The sequence below is a fragment of the Myotis lucifugus genome, unplaced genomic scaffold (assembly GCF_000147115.1).
Source record: "Myotis lucifugus unplaced genomic scaffold, Myoluc2.0 scaffold_49, whole genome shotgun sequence".
NCBI classification, from domain to species: domain Eukaryota; kingdom Metazoa; phylum Chordata; class Mammalia; order Chiroptera; family Vespertilionidae; genus Myotis; species Myotis lucifugus.
The window spans coordinates 3,514,736-3,533,312 of NW_005871097.1; the positions used below are offsets into that span (position 1 = coordinate 3,514,736).

At 42.5% G+C, this 18,577-nt stretch overlaps 1 protein-coding gene across 2 annotated transcripts in view; it reads right to left on the reverse strand.

Moving 5' to 3' along the window:
* The window catches only part of SYAP1 (synapse associated protein 1), a 25,443-nt gene extending 15,099 nt beyond the window's left edge, over positions 1-10,344 (reverse strand). The window contains exons 1-4 of one of the 2 annotated variants that reach the window (XM_006088567.3): positions 10,015-10,342; positions 3,640-3,758; positions 2,597-2,663; positions 1,442-1,515 (exon numbers count right to left, since the gene is read on the reverse strand). In XM_006088567.3, coding sequence (XP_006088629.1) covers positions 1,442-1,515; positions 2,597-2,663; positions 3,640-3,758; positions 10,015-10,183 — 429 coding nt within the window. In that variant the 5' untranslated portion in view covers positions 10,184-10,342. Of the gene's footprint in view, positions 1-1,441; positions 1,516-2,596; positions 2,664-3,639; positions 3,759-10,014 lie in introns of both variants that reach the window. The other variant, XM_014455704.2, reaches the window with a different exon arrangement.
* Between the last annotated feature and the right edge of the window lie 8,233 nt (positions 10,345-18,577).

The following is an 18,577-nucleotide window of genomic DNA, read 5'->3' on the forward strand; positions in this document are numbered from 1 at the left end:
AAAAAAAAAAAACCAAAAAAAAAGAAAAAAAAGAGTACACAAAACTTGGGGGGGAAATGTTTTATGTCGCATGTGGGGGTTGTCCTGGTGTCAAGTTTGATTTTTGGTCAACTAAATGATGAGGACACAACTGTTCCCCATTCCTTTCAAGTGCTAACCAGGGGTGTAGAGTCCATTGTCAAAATTTGTGCAGTAACTGGTAAACGATTCCCATGGGTGTTCCCACTGAACTCCTATATTGGATGGTTCAGGTTTTTTAAAGGTTTACCTAAGGAAAGAAAATCCCTAAAATGGCCTAGGGGGAGGGCAATGGGAAGGGAGGCAAAGCCTAGTTTTATTTGTGTTTTAGACTGAAGATTCTATTTAATGACTGGTTAAAAAGAAAAAGTGAGGTAAAACCAAAGCTTGAGCCCTGCTTGGTTACAGCTCAGTGGCTGAGCGTCAACCCATGAACCAGGGAGGTCCCGGTTCAATTCCTGGTCAGGGCACATGCCCAGGTTGTGGATCAATGATTCTCTCTCATCATTGATGTTTCTTTCTTTCCTTTTTAGAATATATTTTTATTGATTTCAAAGAGGAAGGGAGAGGGAGAGAGAGATAGAAACATCAATGATGAGAGAGAATCATTGATTGGCACACCCCACACTGGAGATTGAGCCCCCAACTCGGGCATTTGCCCTTGACTGGAATCGAACCCGGGACTCTTCAGTCCACAGGCCGACACTCTACCCACTGATTCAAACCAGCTAGGGCTGAAAGTGATTTCTGAAACTATCAGGTCTACACAACTGTTAACTAGTAATGCTATGTTCACTCTGAAATCCCAATTTTGTGGGCTAGCATATGGAATTTTATTTCTTTCAATTTCAGTTTCAAATACATATAGTAGTTAAAAAGAAACTTAGAATATAATCTCTTCATTCAGAAGAATGAGAATGCTGTCTAGAAACTTTATATGATAGCATATTTCAAAAGATTATCCATCTTAATAACAAGGATTCTATTAAGGCTGAAAAAAAAAATTTCTTTGCAATAGGCTATTCTATTCCATTAAGAAAAAATAACTCATGGAGAAACAAATGAAAAGTTAGTGAAAAAGCCCGAGCTGGGTAGCTCAGTTGGTTAGAGCATCATACCGAAACAACAAGGCTGCAGGTTCGATCCCTGGTCAGGGCACACATATAAGAATCAACCAATGAATGCATAAATAAGTGAGACAACAAATATCTCTCTCTCTTTCTTTCTACCCCCTTTTTCTTTCTCTCTAAAATCAATAAATAAAAATTATAAGAAAAGTTAGTGAAAAAAGTAGTGAAAGTTGGTATGTACATTCCTAACAACTTAAAAGATTTTAAAAATTGTATAGAAGAAAAACATCTGCTAAAGATAAAATTGTGACATGAAGAAAGTACTTCTACACAGAATATCACAAGATACTTACAGCTGATAAGGCCAAAATCTGTTGTTGAATTGTTTCTTCATCATTACTATCAACCCATGGGGGCACTGCTGCTTCTGAAAGGTTTTTAACAGCCAAAAAGAAAAGGAAAAAAACAAACAAACAGGTTACAAGAGTTACTCTGCAATCGTGGTTTGAAAAAATGAGTAAGTTTCCATACAACCATTTTAGCAAATTACTGAGTTCCAAATATGACCATTCATCATAATTTCCAAACTTCTTTTTTTTGTTTGTTAATCCTCACCTGAGGATATTTTCCCATTGATTTTTAGAGAGAGTGGGAGGGAGTGGGAGAGACAGAGAGAAACATTGATGTGAGAGAAAAACATCGACTGGATGCCTCCTGCATGCACCCCGACGAGGGCTGGGGAAGCTGCAACTGAGATATATGCCGTTGATCAGAATCGAACCCGGAACCCTTCCAGTCCGAGGGCTGATGCTCTATCTACTGAGCCAAACCGGCTAGGGCATAATTCCCAGACTTAATGCATAAATCTTATGCATGTATATATTTGGTAAAAAAAAATTACTTGAATTATACAATGAAGAAATTGGGCAACACCTTGACCAGGTGACCAAAATCAACATCACCATCGACAGGGACATGGCCATTGTGGGTCTCCAAATGTGATACCTTGAGAAAGACACATTATCTATGCAGTATTCTGGCCAAAAATGCATAATCTGCATCTAATTATAATCTAGTCACAAGGAAATATCATACAAAACTCAAATGAGAAATGGTCTATTTAATAATAAGAAAAGAGGGGTATTCTTCAAAACCACTAATGTCATAAAAGAGAAAGAAAGGCTGTGGAAATGTTCCAGATTAAGGGAGACTAAGAGATGTGACAAAAAATGCAATCCCTGGACTGGATGCTATGTTGAGGGGGAAAATGTATAAAGGATTTTACTGGGTCAATGACAAAATTTGAATGTGAGTATTATATCAATGTTAAATTTCCTAAAGCTGGAAAACTAACAATCTGGGTAGAAGGTATACGGGTATTTTCTGTATTAGTTTTATTGTTGCAACTTTTCTGTATATTGAGATTATTTCCAAATATCTGGCATGTAATAAGTGCTCAATAAAATTTGGCAGGTAAGTAAGTCGCGTACAACAAACCTATACTATACCTGATTTTTTGGTATGCTGCTCCTCAACAAATTTTTTCTGTTCCTTCTGAAAATCTCCTATAATGGTCTGTTAAAAAATACATAAAGAGTCAAATTACCTTGAAAATTTTATTATTAGGAAAGAACTACATTCAAGATTTGTGAAGTCTATTTGAGATATTTTATTTATTTTCTTCAAATGAAAATGCTAAAAAAGTGATAGTTCACCCTATCTATAAGAAGGAATTGTCAACATTTTTGAATTTCAAGTATATTACCTCATTTTATGATAAATTATCTTTTCAAATGCAAAAATGAGTTAAAAACTGAACTTTTGTATTATTCAAAAAAATAAGATAGGTCAAATCATTCTAACAAATAGTACATACAACAAAAGTATCTAAATAACAAGCTATCTAGAGTTTAACTGATGACCTCCTCAGTTCAAATAATTACCAACATAAATAAAATTCACCACTGTAAAAAATGAACAAACTCAACCCATTAGAGTCTTAAAAGGATTGTCACTAATGGGTTAAGACTCTAAAAAATTAACCAAATGATGAAAAGCATAAATATATTCTGAAGTGTTATAGTTGAAAATTAAACTCATAATATGAAAAGTTTAGTATTACTCAAAAGTATCAACATACCTTAGACAACATAAAAACCAAGGTTACTTAAATCACATCATTTATATCATTGTTACATAAAAAGAGAAAAAATCCAAGAATCTCAACTATTAATATTTTTATCAGAATATGATATCCTAGACTGGCCGGTGTGGCTCAGTGGTTGAATATTGACTCATGCACCAAGAGGTCGCTAGTTTGATCCCTAGTCAGGGCACAGGCCCAAGTTGTAGGCTCGATCCCCAATAGGGGGCATGCAGGAGGCAGCCGGCAGTATTTCTCTCATTGATGTTCTATCTCTAAAATCAATAAAAACATATTTTTTAAAAAGAATATGATATCCTACTTAGGTTAATAAAATTCATAAGAAAAAGGGACGATATTAATTAATGCATTTCATAAATTTCTACTATCAAAGATATTTAAATGTACCTTATCGATGATGTCATCTATTTTTCCTTCTTCTACTGATTTCTTTATCGATTGTGCTGTTTCAGCAACTGATTCAGTTATCTTTTTTGTAGCAGCAGTCGCAAAGTTAAATAGATAACCTATAAAGAATAAAAAAAGAGTCTATGCTCCATTCCAGTACAATGGGTATTGTATTTATAATTTCTCCCTTAAAGAGTTCTTGTAAGAATCTTAAGCCATAGGGCATGTTCCTTGTTAATTAGGACTGGACACAAAAAATGAGAAGCACTGCCAGTACTCCACTTTCTTGGTGGACTGGCCATCCATCCTGGACCTTTAATTCATCTCTTTCAAAGACCCTTAGCAAACTCCCCAGTTCTCCCCCAGCAACTGTTTCAAATTGTCTTGTTACCCAGCTGGTGTGGCTCAGCAGTTGAGCGTCGACCTATGAACCAGGAGCTAATGGTTCGATTCCTGTCAGGGCACATGCCCAGGTTGCAGGCTCAATCCTCAGTAGGGGGTGTGCAGGAGGCAGCTGATCAATGATTCTCTTTCATCATTGATGTTTCTACCTCTCTCTCCCTCTTCCTTCCTCGCTGAAATCAATAAAAATATATATTTTTAAAAACTGGTATTTTAGCATAATAATCTTAATTCTCAGATTTTAATAGCTCCATGGGTGAAGTACACTATACATATTGAACACAGAGAAAGCAGTTATTGCCCTCAAGAAATGTCCATTTCTAAACAAACAAAAAACTTATAGACAACCACAGGAGCACAATTACTAGTATTCATTAAACAGAGGCACTCAGAGAAGGGAGGAAGAAGGTCTCCCAGGGGTAATTAGAGAGTGGACTGGATTCTGAAGTCAGAGAAAGAGGGAAGTGGGAGAGCATGACAAGAGATTTTCAGGTAAGAAGCTCATAAAGACAAGAAGTGGTTTATTAATTTTGCAAAGAGATAATCTGACACCACGTTAAAGACAGTTTTTATTAACTAGTTAGAAAAAAATTGAGACTAAAGTTAGGAGTTAACAGGAAGTGCCCAGCCGGCATGGCTCAGTGGTTGAGCATCAACCTATGAACCGCTTGGTTCCTGGTCAGCGCACATGCCCAGGTTGCAGGCTCGATCCCCACTGTGAAGGGTGCAGGAGGCAGCAGATTAGTGATTCTCTCTCATCATCATCACTGATGTTTCTATCTCTCTCTCCCTCCTCTCTGAAATCAATAAAAATATATTTAAAAAAAAGTTATGCCCTAGCTGGTTTGGCTCAGTGGATAGAGCATCCGCCTGTGGACTGAAGGGTCCTGGGTTGAATTCCGGTCAAAGGCACATGCCTAGGTTGCAGGCTTGATCCCCAGTGGGGGGCATGCAGGAGGCAACCAGTCAATGATTCTCTCTCATCATTGATGTTTCTATCTCTCTCTCCCTCTCCCTTCTTCTCTGAAATCAATAAAAATATATTTTTAAAAAAAAGTTAACAGGAGTACAATGTCCACTTTGGGAACTTAGACACAAGAGAAGGTCTGAGCCAAGGAAGAAAAGGAAGTAAAACATCTGTGAGCACACCTCCAAAACCTTATGGAAGGAGTGGGCAGATCAGGATCATTGAATGTAGTCATTTTATCTTCATTTTTCATTGTCATTTTTAGTCTCACAACCATCCTGGGAAGAGTAGATATAATCTGGCCAGTTTACAGATAGGGAAGCCAAGGCTCACAAAGGATAAATGATTTGTCCATTATGACAGAGGCAGATCTACCCCACTGACTGCCTAGCCAATAGCCTATCTCCTTCCACCTTGACAAAGAAACCCCAATTTGATGGGTGCTCTTCAAGCCTGGGACTGGTTTTGGGGACCCTGGACACAAGCAATCAAGGTCTTCTCATTAAGCCTCTGTTGTGGGACTTTCTATAATTTGGAGCTGGATTTTCTGCAATTTGCAAATGATCCTATATAATAAAAGCCTAATATACAAATCGACCGAACAGCAGAACAACTGTCGCTATGAGGCGCACTGACCACCAGGGGGCAGATGCTCAATGCAGGAGCTGCCACCTGGTGGTCAGTGCGCTCCCACAGGGGAAGTGCCACTCAGCCAGAAGCTGGGCTCACGGCTGGCGAGCGGTAAGAAGCGAAGAGTCCCAGACTGCGAGAGCCCCGGACTGCGAAAGGGATTCTGACTGCCCACAGGCGGACATCCTTAGTGCTGTCGTGGAGGTGGGAGAGGCTCCTGCTACCACCGCTGCACTCACCAGCCATGAGCCCTACTCAGGGCTTTTGGCTGAGCAGCGCTCCCCCTGTGGGAGCGCACTGACCACCAGGGGGCAGCTCCTGCGTTGAGCGTCTGCCCCCTAGTGGTCAGTGCACATCATAGTGACATGTGGTTTCGCTGTTTGGTCAATATGCATACTAGCCTTTTATTATATAGGCTAGGATGGGATCCAAGCTCTTGACCATTTGCACTACCCTCCTTGTGGTAAATCTTTGTTTGTCATTAGAACTGAATTAGGGATTTTACTTCTTATGAAAGTAGACATGTATTTTCCTATGTACACACTAACTTTTAGAGTCCTCTTAGCTGCACTTTCCATATAGGAAAAAAGGAGGGTGGCCTAATTAACACAGTTCCACTGCAAATACTACTTTTAAATGAGAAGGAACAGGAGCTGGCCTTTCCTCCATGGGCATTGACTGGCCTTAGGGAAGGTTTTGAAAAAGCCAATGCTCATCTTTGGCCACCTCCCACTTATTTAAACTGTGTGAATAACTCAGATATTTAATACTCTCAGAGGTACCATTTTCCTTTTTTCTTGTTAATCCTCACCTGAGGATAATTTTTTCCATTGATTATTTTTTAGAGAGTGGGAGGGAAAGAGACACACAGAGAGAAACATCAATGTGAGAGAGATACATAGATTGGTTGCCTCCCACACATGTCCCAACCCAGGGCCTGGGATCGAGCCTGCAACCAAGGTACTTGCCCTTGACCAGAATCAAACCCAAGACCATTCAGTCTGTGGGCCAACACTCTAAGCACACCGGCTAGGCACTAATTTTCTTTTCATTTTAAAGAAAGAGTGCAGATAAAGCTCTAATTTGGTTGACTTTAACAAAACCACACAACCAATTTGTAAGTTACTTTGGGGCATGGGCCTTCAGGAAGATATAAGTTCTTCAGTTAGTTTCCTTATAAACTGTCCTCCTCTGAAACAGGTATCATAGGAGGTCCTAAGTTTATCAGGAGGGAGGAACAAGAATGGGAAGATTTGGTTTTGGGCAAGAAAATGGAATGTAGGCCTGGGTGTTCACTATTCATAACCAGTGAAGTGCCTAAATTTATAAATAGGTCATCATGAACCAGAAGTATTTAGGGTCCAATCTTTTTTTAAAAAATATTTGTACTGATTTCAGAGAGGAAGTGAGAGGGAGAGAGAGATGGAAACATCAATGATGAGAGAGAATCATCGATTGGCTGCCTCCTGCACGCCCACCCACCAGGGATCGAGCCCCAACCTGGGCATGTGCTCTGACTGGGAATCGAACCATGATGACTTCCTGGTTCGTAGGTCGACGTTTAACCACTGAGCCATGCCAGCCAAATGAGATATTTAATTTCAGTTTTCAAAACATAGATGGGCCCAGCTGGTGTAGCTCAGTGGTTGAGCATCGACTCCTGAACCAGGAGGTCATGGTTTGATTCCTGGTCAGGGCACATGTTGGATTGCAGGCTCAATCTTCAGTAGTGGGGTGTACAAGAGGCAGTGGATCAATGAGTCTCTCTCATCAATGTTTCTCTCTCTTGCTCCCTTCCTCTCTGAAGTCAATAAAAAACATATTTAAAAAATAACACACACAGCCGAAACCGGTTTGGCTCAGTGGATAGAGCGTCGGGCTGCGGACTGAAGGGTCCCGGGTTCGATTCCGGTCGGGGGCATGTACGTTGGTTGCGGGCACAACCCCAGTGGGGGATGTGCAGGAGGCAGCTGGTCGATGTTTCTCTCTCATCGATGTTTCTAGCTCTCTATCCCTCTCTCTTCCTCTCTGTAAAAAAATCAATAAAATATATTTAAAAAAAAAAAATAACACACACAAAAAAACATAGATGGGTATTTTTAAAGATAACATACCTTGCCCTGGCCAGTGTTTCTAAGTGGTTAGAGCGCCAGCCCAGGCACCCAAGTGTCACGGATTCGATTCCTGGTCAAGGGCATGTACCTGGGTTGCAGGTTTGATCCCCAGCCTTGGCTGGGGTGCCTGTGGGAGGCAACCTATCAATGTGTCTCTCTCACATCAATGTTTCTCTCTCAACTCCCCTCCCTTCTACTCTCTCTAAAAGAAAAAGCAAGGGATAAAAATATCCTTGGGTGAGGATTAAAAACAAAACAAAACAAAATAACAAAAAAAAATAAAGATAACATACCTCTTATGATCAATACATAGAAATAACAAACATCTGATGATCTCTCTTGTCTTTCTGAAGATTTGTGCATAAACTAGAACCTCTACAGTTAATAGTTACATAAATATTAGAGCTAAAAGAACTTGTATTTATTTGGAAACTTTAAATTCACAAGGTATATGGGCATGGAAAGTGGGGCGGGGGGTGGGGGAGATACTACCATCTAACCTTAGCTTCCCCAAACATCAGGAGAGTCTGGTGAGAAAAGAGATCACAGCATTAAACTACAAAGTAGACATCCATATTGAACACACCTTTATTTAAAAAGTATTCAAAAGAAAAAAAGTATTCAGAGGTCTTTAGTACTAAATACAAACATGAAGTTTCAATAAAGCCCTCACAAAGTTTTCAGAAGTCACTTTTTAAAAAGATATATTTTTATTGATTTCAGAGAGGGAGAGATAGAAATATCAATGAGAGTATCATTGATCAGCTGCCTCCTGTGTGTCCCCCACTGGGGATCCAGTGCGCAACCTGGGCATGTGCCCTTGACTGGTATCGAACCAGGCTGACGCTCTATCCACTGAGCCAAACCAGCTAGTGCCGGAAGCCACTTCTGACACTTTCTTTAAGATAAATGAAAATGGCCCAGCCAGTGTGGCTCACTGGTTAAGTGTTGACCTATGAACCATGAGGTCACAATGATTCTCATCATTGATGTTTCTATCTCTCTCTCTCCCTTCATCTCTGAAATAAAAAAATACATATTTTTAAAAAATGAAAATGGTTCTCTGTGTTCTAGGAAATCAGGTAAATCCCCATACCCTACTTTTCCTAACTTTTATCTATGCCAACTACCTAACATAACCTTTCTGCTCTTGTCAAATTCATCTTCTCACATCTCTCCAATACTCTAAGCTCTTCCTAATTTTCTACACAGGAAATTTATTCCCTCTTTAGTGATTTTATATACAGCACTTAGTTTTGTATCTCTTGTGCACTGTTTGGGGCCCTTGGACTGAGATTATGTACTGCCATGATTTCAGGTTAAGTCTGTTTTCCCTGCCCCTCCACTTTGAAGTAAAATTTTTGAATGTTAGAGCCTTTCTTATTCAAATATGTGTTTCTCCACTCTCAGGCTCCAGCCTCCCCTAGTGCTCTTGCCATTTAGATTCTTTTTAAATGCTTGCTAAATTTAATACCTACCTTTGCTGCAGTTCTCTCCTACTGCTGTCTGCTTTAGGGTCTTCCTTCTCAAAGACGTTTTCTTTGACTAAGCCCGCTAAAGTCTAAAATCAGAATTACTAGAGCATGTGTTTATCTTTCAAGCCTACTTTTACCCTCCTCCCCATCTAGACAGTAAACTCGAAAAGAGCACAGGCTTTGAAATTATATCTAGGTCCAAATTCCGCTGTTACATTTACTATGACTATACCTTAGGGTGAGAAATCTAGGCTTGTCTCCCAACTCACGGGGGTTTTTAACAGATGAAAGGAGATAGCGTTCATAAAACACCTAGTACTGAAACTTGAACGTCACAGACAAAAATTGGCAGCTACTTTCCTGCTTTAAGGGAAAAGGTCCCATTGCACCTAAAAAGGAGACCAGCCTGACCAAGGCGTTCAGTAACTCTTCCTCAACTAACTCCCGAAAATACATTCTGCCCTAAGGACAAAAAGTCACTTTTTCAACCTACTCAAGCTCTCCAACCGCCTCGCCTTGAGGGGGGGAGGCTGAGGAAGTGGAAGTTGACGAGCTGAACAAAAAAGATTCCTTGTCAAACCTGAAGACCTCAGGCCACACCGCCTTTCTGCGGCTCTGCCCCTCATGTTTACACTTTGTCCAGTGACTGTCACGAGCCACTTCAGGTTCGGGACTGGACTGCGGGATGAAGCCCCGGCTTTGCCCAGGTCCTCACCAAGCTCTCCCGTCCCGAGAGGACCGATCACCAGACACACCTTCCTCCCCCACCCCGACAGGGGCGACTCACCGCCCAGGTCTTTGGCCTGGTGAAGGAGCTCGCTCTCAGCCGACCCCGCCACAGCCTCGGGGCGCGGCTCCGGCGGGGCTTCTCCCTCTGGCTGCCCGTCTCCTTCGACCGGGCGGCCGTCCACCACCGGCTGCTGCAAGCCGAGCCAACTGCTCAAACCGCGGAACATCCCGCCCGCGGGGCCGCCGCCGCGATCCCGGCCACCGGACACCTGCCGGCCGCTGCCCACTTCTGACGGCACAACGCGCGTCGCCCAGGGAGATGGCCGGAAGTGGGACCCCCGCGGCAGTCCGTCTAGCCTCCTCTCCGCCTCTATGACAACTCGGACGCCGGCCGTGCGTGCGTCACTTCCGGCCAAAGGCCCCGCCCCTCCGGTTGTTTATTTTGTTAACGAGTCTGCGCGCGTGGAAAGCGGACAAAGGGCTTTTCCCACGAAGCTTGGCCGCGCCCCTTTCCCTGCATCGCCAGCTTTGTAGTGATTGACCCAGGCGTGTAAACGGCGTCTTTGTCACTCTAAGCACCTTGGGTGGTGGCTTAGCTTCGCCTTTTCAGGTTCAGCTGGGCCAGCCCGTGGAGATGGATACCTTTAGCCTCCTCCTGAGACTGAATCAAAACTAGCTCCTCCCCTTCTCACTCCCCCTCCAGAAAATAAAACAAAAAACTAGCCCAGGGCCTCTAGGTCCAACTACCAATTTACAGGGAATACAGAGGCTGGAAGAAAGTGTTAAAGGATACCATGGGATGCAGGCAACATAGAATCTAGGCTGTGAGAAACCACAGGACAAAGACATTGTTTATTCAAATAAATTGCAAGGCAGGGGAGAAGGGGAATTTATAGATTAAAAGCAATTTAGGAGACATAATGCATGGCAATTTGTGGATTTTATTTGGATCCTGATTGAAATAACCCCAGTGGGGTGGAAAAGTTTGACTTCATAAGAATTGGAAATTTGGTCATTGGATATAGATCATGAAATCATGGAACTGTTAAATTTAAAAAAATTGTCTTTGTGGTAGAATACACAAACTTTACCATCTTAACTTTTAAGTGTACAGTACAGAAGTGTTAAGTACATTCACATTGTTATGCAACCAATCTCCAGAACTCTTCCTATTGCAAATCAAATTGTGTATCCATTAAACAACTCTCCATTCTCCCCTCCCCCCAGCCCTTGGCAACCAAACTACTTTCTGAATGAGTTTGATTACTTCAGGAACCTCATATAATAGAATCACACCATATTTGTCTTTCTGTGACTGGCTTATTTCACTTAGCAAATGTCCTCGGGTTCATTCATTTTGTAGAATATGTCAGAATTTTTTTTTAAATTCCGCCTTATGCCAAACCGGTTTGGCTCAGTGGATAGAGCGTCGGCCTGCGGACTGAAGGGTCCCAGGTTCAGTTCCGGTCAAGGGCATGTACCTTGGTTGCGGGCACATCCCCAGTGGGGGGTGTGCAGGAGGCAGCTGGTCGATGTTTCTAGCTCTCTGTCCCTCTCTCTTCCTCTCTGTGGAAAATCAATAAAATATATTTTTAAAAAAAATTCCGCCTTAAGAAAGGCTACCTTTATTATTTTTTAAATATGTTTTGATTGATTTTAGAGAGAGGGAGTGATAGAAACATCCATGAGAAACATCGATATCTATCAGCTGCCTCCTGCACACCCCCTACTTGGGATCAAGCCAGTAACCCTGGCATGTGCCCTGGCCTGAATCGAACAGGCGCCTTCTTGGGGCATGGGTTGATGCTCAACCACTGAGCCACACTGGCCAGGCAAGAAAGGCTCCTTTAAAAAGGCTGAATAACATTCCATTGTATGTAATACCACATTTTGTTAATCCATTCATCTGTCCATAGACATAGGAATTGTTAAATTTTAAACTGTGGTAAGTGTGTGTGTGTTTTAATGTGTTCTTATCTTTTAGTCATACTGAAATATTTACCAATGAAATGATAAGATGCCAGCCATCTTGAGTAGGGATGTAGATGAAGCAAACCTGGCCATAGGTTGATAACTGTTAAAGTTGGGTGGTTATACTATTATGTCTGTTTTCCTATATACAGTATTTTACTTTTCCCATAATAACATGCAAGCAAACGAATAAAAAAAAAAACTGCCCAAGTGAACAACTACCCCTTGAGAACAGGGAGTTCATGAACATATTTCCCAAGCACAGACTCAAGCAATCTGTTGGCAAAGTACACCCATTATTCCTCCTCCTTCCAACATTTTCAGAACAGTCCCTTAGTTCCAGTGAATATATAGGGGATGGATTACACCTGATTTTTCCTGTTCTCCAGTTTTCCAGCCTGAGGTATATTTACAATTCAGGTCCAGAACTTCAGTTTAACAAGTCCAACCCATTATTGTTTTTTCCCCAAAAAACAGCTTTATTCACATACCATTCAACTCACCAGTTTAAAGTGTACAATTCAATGGTTTTTGGCATATTACACTATCAATTTTTTAAATTACAGTAAATTATATATAACATAAAATTTGTCATTTTAACCATTTTTTTAAGTGTACAATTCAGTGGCATCAATGACATTCCAATCTGTTTTTAGAGTCTGGGTATTGACTCAATTTTGAAAGTCAGGAGACATCTGAGGACCAATGCCTTTCTAGGATTTATTAAGTCAGTGAGAACCTGAAAGTCAACACTTTCCAGAAAAATGATATTTGGTTCAAGTGTGATTGGAGTGAGCCTGGAATTTCAGTCAGAAGGGGGTTCTAACTCCACTTTCTAATAGGTGAATACCTTTGCCTTGGCCGGTGTTGCTCAGTTGGTTGGAGTGTCCTGTACACCAAAAAGTGGCGGGTTCGATTCCTGGTCAGGGCACATACCGAGTTCAGAAAGCAACCAAGCATGATGTTTCTCTTTCCCTTCCTCTCTCTAAAATCAATTAATATATACTATATATATATATATATATATAATGGGTGAATACCTTTGACTTCCTTTGACTTCTTACTCTTCAAGTTTCTTCACCTCCAATAGGAATATAGTACTGACTCAACAAATAGCAGAGGTGGGGCCCAGCCCATTCAGCCGTACTTTTGCTTTATCTCCAGGAGCACTCAAAACAATGGTGAATGCTGTAATCCCCAGGGGACAGACAGTTTTACAATTGTTCTGAAAGGTGGACTTCTTCAAAATAAAAGATTAAAAAAAACACACAAATCAACTTAATGATGGGCTTTTTTTCCATTTCTTTTTTATCCTCAACTCTATGCTGGTAGTAGGCTGTGAAAGAACACTTGTTGAATGAAGACACACCCTTATCCCACACAAATTAATCAATATCAACCCTGTTATCAGATTTGTTTTCCTGCTCACTTTTTTTTCCATTTTGGATTAATATTACAAAAGTTATCATAAGAACCCCTGTGTATTCACAAAATATCTTTCCTCCATTAGCCTCATAGATTTATAGAATAAGAAAAAGATGAGGCTCTACACTCTGAGGTAAAGAGTCTGACTTTGGAAACGGATGTTTTCTTTTGATATCAAAGGAAAGCAGAGTTTGCCACCCCAAAATATGCCTTTTGGGGTATCGATTATTTTAAGCTGGTTATTTTCTTTTTTAATTAAATTGATTTAGTTGTTTTTTATCCTCACCTGAGAATATTTTTCCATTGCTTTTTAGAGAGTTAGAGAGAGGGAAAGACAGAGAGAAATATCGATGTGAGAGAAACACATCGATTGGTTGTCTCCTGCACGAGCCCTGACCAGGACCCGGGCCGGGGAGGACCCTGTAACTGAGGTACATGTCCTTGACCAGAATTGAACCTGGCATCCTTTGGTCCACAGGCTGACGCTAGGGCTAAGCTGGCTATTTTCAAGAAACAAAAGACTCAGGAAGGACCTTTGACCTTCCCCCCTAACTGCCTAAAAGAATTTAGATAGGGGACCTCCTCCAGGAAGGGAGAAATAATCAGATGACTAGTTTAATATAAACCAGTGTGTGATAGACAGGGAGGAACCTAGCATGGCTTCTTTGATCAAAGTCCTCTCGGTATCATATTGTTAAAGATGGCCCAGCAAACATGTAGTTACCAAACATTTGCTTTTCCGTCTCTACGTGACTTGCCTTCCTTGCCTTTGGAGTCCCCCAAACACCACCCCACCTTAGCTCAAGATGGCATATAAGCCTTAACTGCCCGATTTGTCCTCAAGTTTCATATTCTCTCTCTCTCTCTTTTTGGCAGTATTAAAAATATACATATTTTTATTGACTTCAGAGAGGGAGAGGGAGAGATAGAAACATCAACGAGGAGAAATAATCATTGATTGGCTGCCTCCTGCACGCCCCCTACTGGGGATGGAACCTGAACCCAGGCATGCATCCTGACCAGGAATTGAACCTTGACCTCCTGGTTCATAGGTCGATGTTCAACCACTGAGCCACACAGGCTGGGCACCTTTTATATCCTTATGAAACCTCTGCATGCACATAAGTAATAAATTTGATCATTTTCTCCTGTTAATCTATCTTGTGTTAATTTGATTAGTCCAGCCAGAAGAACTTAAAAGGGTAGGAGGAAAAATTATTTTTCCTCCCCACAGTGTCCTGGTTTTGTTATTTATATTAACTAATGTACAGTACCTTTGGTCAGGGCACTCCACATCTTTAAGCCTCAGGTCCTTTATTACAAAAAAAAGACCATAATTACTGTTCTGGTTGTAAAAAGGAAATGAAGTACTGAAGTGTGGAAGGAAACTGTTGTAATGTACCCCGCGAATCATAGAAGGACACCTCAAGAAGTCGAATTAAAGAGTCACATTTATTGCAATCCGGGACTATGAGGGTCCATTCCCCAAATCTCATAGTAACAAGATGGTCGCAGCTCCAGGGTTATATAGGCAAAAAATCACAAAGGTATTGATTACATCTCAAGGTTTGGAATGAGGAACCTGGTTTGCAAAAAAAGCAGTTTACAGAAGCAGAAGCAGCATGTTACTTATAGTTTTGGGTCTCGGGATCACTGAATTGACAGAAACACATTATCTAGAGCCCTTGGGTCTGGAATGAGGAACCTGGGTTAAACTTAGGCATGTTATCTAAATTACAGTTTGGGGTCTCTGGAACACTGAGTCAACAAGGATACATTAACTGGAGCCCTCTGACCTTGGGATAACTGTGCTGTCCTTCCCAGGTAAAGGAAAATGTGCTTTCTAAGACCAGTATGACCACAACCCATGGGATATTCACATTACAATCAATAAGGCATTTAATCAAATGGGATGATTTATATAATTCAGAAAATCAAAATAACCTGTCCATTGTTAAACAAAGCAAATAGGTACCATACTTCAAAAACTTGCATACATGGCCGGTGTTAACTATTACCATCATTTCAACCCATTTCACAAGCACCCTTTCTACAGGGTCCTCTGAATTCTGGAAGACTTGTTTCATAGCAATCTCTTCTATGCCTCCAGCCTTTTTTACAAGGTGTTTCCTCCTTTAAAGTTTTTTATTTATTTATTTATTTATTTATTTATTTATTTATTTGCCTTTGAGGAGGCTTGGGTCTCCCCTCTGGTTCCTATTGAGTGGAGCCTTTGCTCATTTTCCCAGAAATTAACATTAGTAACCCCTGGATCCTTACTTCTTCTACAACACTGTTCTGTCATTCTTAGTGGGGAGAAACTCCCTTTTGTTTTAAAACTTATTTAATTTTTCCTTACAACCCTCTACCCTACCTTGTTGCTGTCATCTATTAGCTTCATATTTACTTGGTTTCTTGGCCTCAATTGACTTCTCCAAGTTCCACCATTCTTCCAGGCCCCTTGATGTCCCTTACACTGGCCTGGTGGGCGCTAGACCCAATGCCAGCAATGCCCATCTCACTTGACTCCGTTTCAGCCATCAGACCCTAAACCACGTCATCTGAAGTGCTTCCCCTTTGATGACTTCAACACCAACACCACTTTGTGGTGACAACTTGCCAGTTCCCTCATTTCTTTCTTTCTTTTTTTTAAAATATATTTTTATTGATTTCAGAGAGGAAAGGTGAGGGAGAAAGAGATAGAAACATCAATGAGGAGAGAGAATCATTGATTGGCTGCCTCCTGCACGCCCAACTCTGGGAATCGAGCCCACAACCTGGGCGTGTGCCCTTGGTGGAATCGAACCTGGAACCTTTCAGTCTGCAGGCCAATGCTCTGTCCACTGAGAAAAACCAGCTAGGGCAAGTTCCCTCATTTCAATGGGCCCTTTTGGTCCCTTTCTTCTCTTTCTCCTAGTCCAGTGGTTCTCAACCTTCTGGCCCTTTAAATACAGTTCCTCATGTTGTGACCCAACCATACAATTATTTTTGTTGCTACTTCATAACTGTAATGTTGCTACTGTTATGAATCGTAATATAAATATCTGATATGCAGGATGATCTTATGTGACCCCTGTGAAAGGGTCGTTCGACCGCCAAAGGGGTCGAGACCCACAGGTTGAGAACCGCTGTCCTAGTCTATCAGCTTCCTGCTGCTCTCCATTTCTTTCCTCTGTGAACTAGAGCCCTGGTGGATTACTGCAATCACATTCTTTCAGTCCTAAATTTCCTCACTCTCTTGTCTTTCTACTCCACTCAAACTCTGGTTTTGTCATAAATATCCACATTTACATACCTACCTGTAGATAGCCTATAAAATTATATCTGTCCCAGCTGGCATGGCTCAGTGGTTGAGCATCAACCTATGAATCAGGAGGTCATGGTTCCATTCCTGGGCAGGACACATGCCTGGGTTGCAGGGCGTGCAGGAGGCAGCTGACATCATTGATGTTTCCTTTTTAAAAAAATATATTTTTATTGATTTCAATCAATTTTATTTTTAAAATATATTCTTATTGATTTCAGAGAGGAAGGGACAGGGAGAGAGAAAAACGTCAATGATGAGAGAGAATCATTAATTGGCTGCCTCCTGCATGCCCCCTACTGGGGATGGAGCCTGCAACCCCGGCATATGCCCTTGACCAGAATGGAACCTGGGACCTTTTAGTCCACAGGCAGACACTCTATCCACTGAGCCAAACCGGCTAGGCTCATCATTGATGTTTCTTTCTCTTCTTCTCCCTTCCTCTCTGAAATCAATCTATATATATAAAAGGCTAATATGCTAAATATCCGACCGTCTGACCAGTCGCTATGACGTGCACTGACCACCAGGGGGCAGACGCTTAATGCAGGAGCGGCCGTGATGCACACTGGCCATTTACAGAGAAATGGCACTGCAGATGTGGCGCCGACAAACCAACACTTGGCTTCCCCCAAGTGGAATACAGGCCCTGCCACCACCCTGGAGTGACACCCCACCAAATCGCAGCCAACGCTGCCAAGACCCTATGGTGCAAAACGTAGCCCACAGCCCAGCTCAGCCCAGAAACAGTTGCTGTGGGCGCTGGTAATGATGTCAAGTAGCAACGCCTGGTTTCCTCTCCCTAGCGACTAGCCTCCTTGGAGTTTCTTTAGCCTTAAAACACAACTTGCTTTATAGGCAGGTGCAAACATTTTACACTTTAACCAAATGTCTGTGAAGCATTTTCTCATGCCTCATCTCATTTGATCCTCACAGAAGTCCTGGAGTAGGTAGATAGGAAACTCAGTGGAATCCTATTTTCTTTTTATCAGCTGGAAACCATTGTCCATAGTTACATCCTCTCTCCTTCAGTGGTTTGGGTATGTTCTTCCCTTCATCTTAACAACCTGCTGTATCCTTTCTCAGGACCAATCATCCTCCAAAAAAAGTCATTTCACTTATGAAGTCCTGATTGTCTGCCCCCTCCCCTTTTTTCTATGCGGGTATTTTTCTAGGAATCTTACTGATTCCAATAGATGTTTAGAACGACCCCCAGACTGAGTCCCTCAAAAGCAGGAACCCCGTTTTATTTTGGTCCTCTCCTCAGCACTTCTGCAGTTCCTGGAGCGCAGCAGGGGACCCACAAACGTCTGTGACAAGGTGAGGCTCTTTACAGTGGTGAGAACCGGACGGGAGGACCCAAGCAAGGGGCCTTGCATGCCGAGGGGCCCGGGCTGGGTGGGAACATGGTGTTCACCTGGGTCCCGAAGGGCCTTTGCTAAATGAGCCGAGGAGGGGAGGAGCAGTCCTGGGGCAGAGCGAGGCCTGGGGCCAAGTGCCTGCAGGGCGGAGGGACGGGAAGCTGTCTGTGCCGGAGGACTCACTTTTTTAGGCGCTGGTTTTGTTGCATTGCACAAACCTGGTGCAAACCCCAAGCTCACCAGCGTGAGTCAGCGGGGCCGGCGGCGGCAGGAGAGGGAAAGGGTGGGCGAAGAGGAACGGCGCGCACCCCGAGGCCTGCACCGGAGGGGGAAGGACCCGGAGGCTCTCCGGGCACCCCGAAGGTGGGGCCGCTTACCTGCATAGGTTAGCGCGACCGGTTGGGGAAGGAGCTGGTTGTCCCCTCCAGTTGCTTTTGGGACCGCGCCACCACCGAATAGGTAATCCCTAGCCCGCCTTCAACGGCACCCCCAGGTCTACAGGGCCCAGCCCACCCGGGGCCCCCGGGGCCTTCCCACCCGCGCCGCCAACCCCGGGGCGC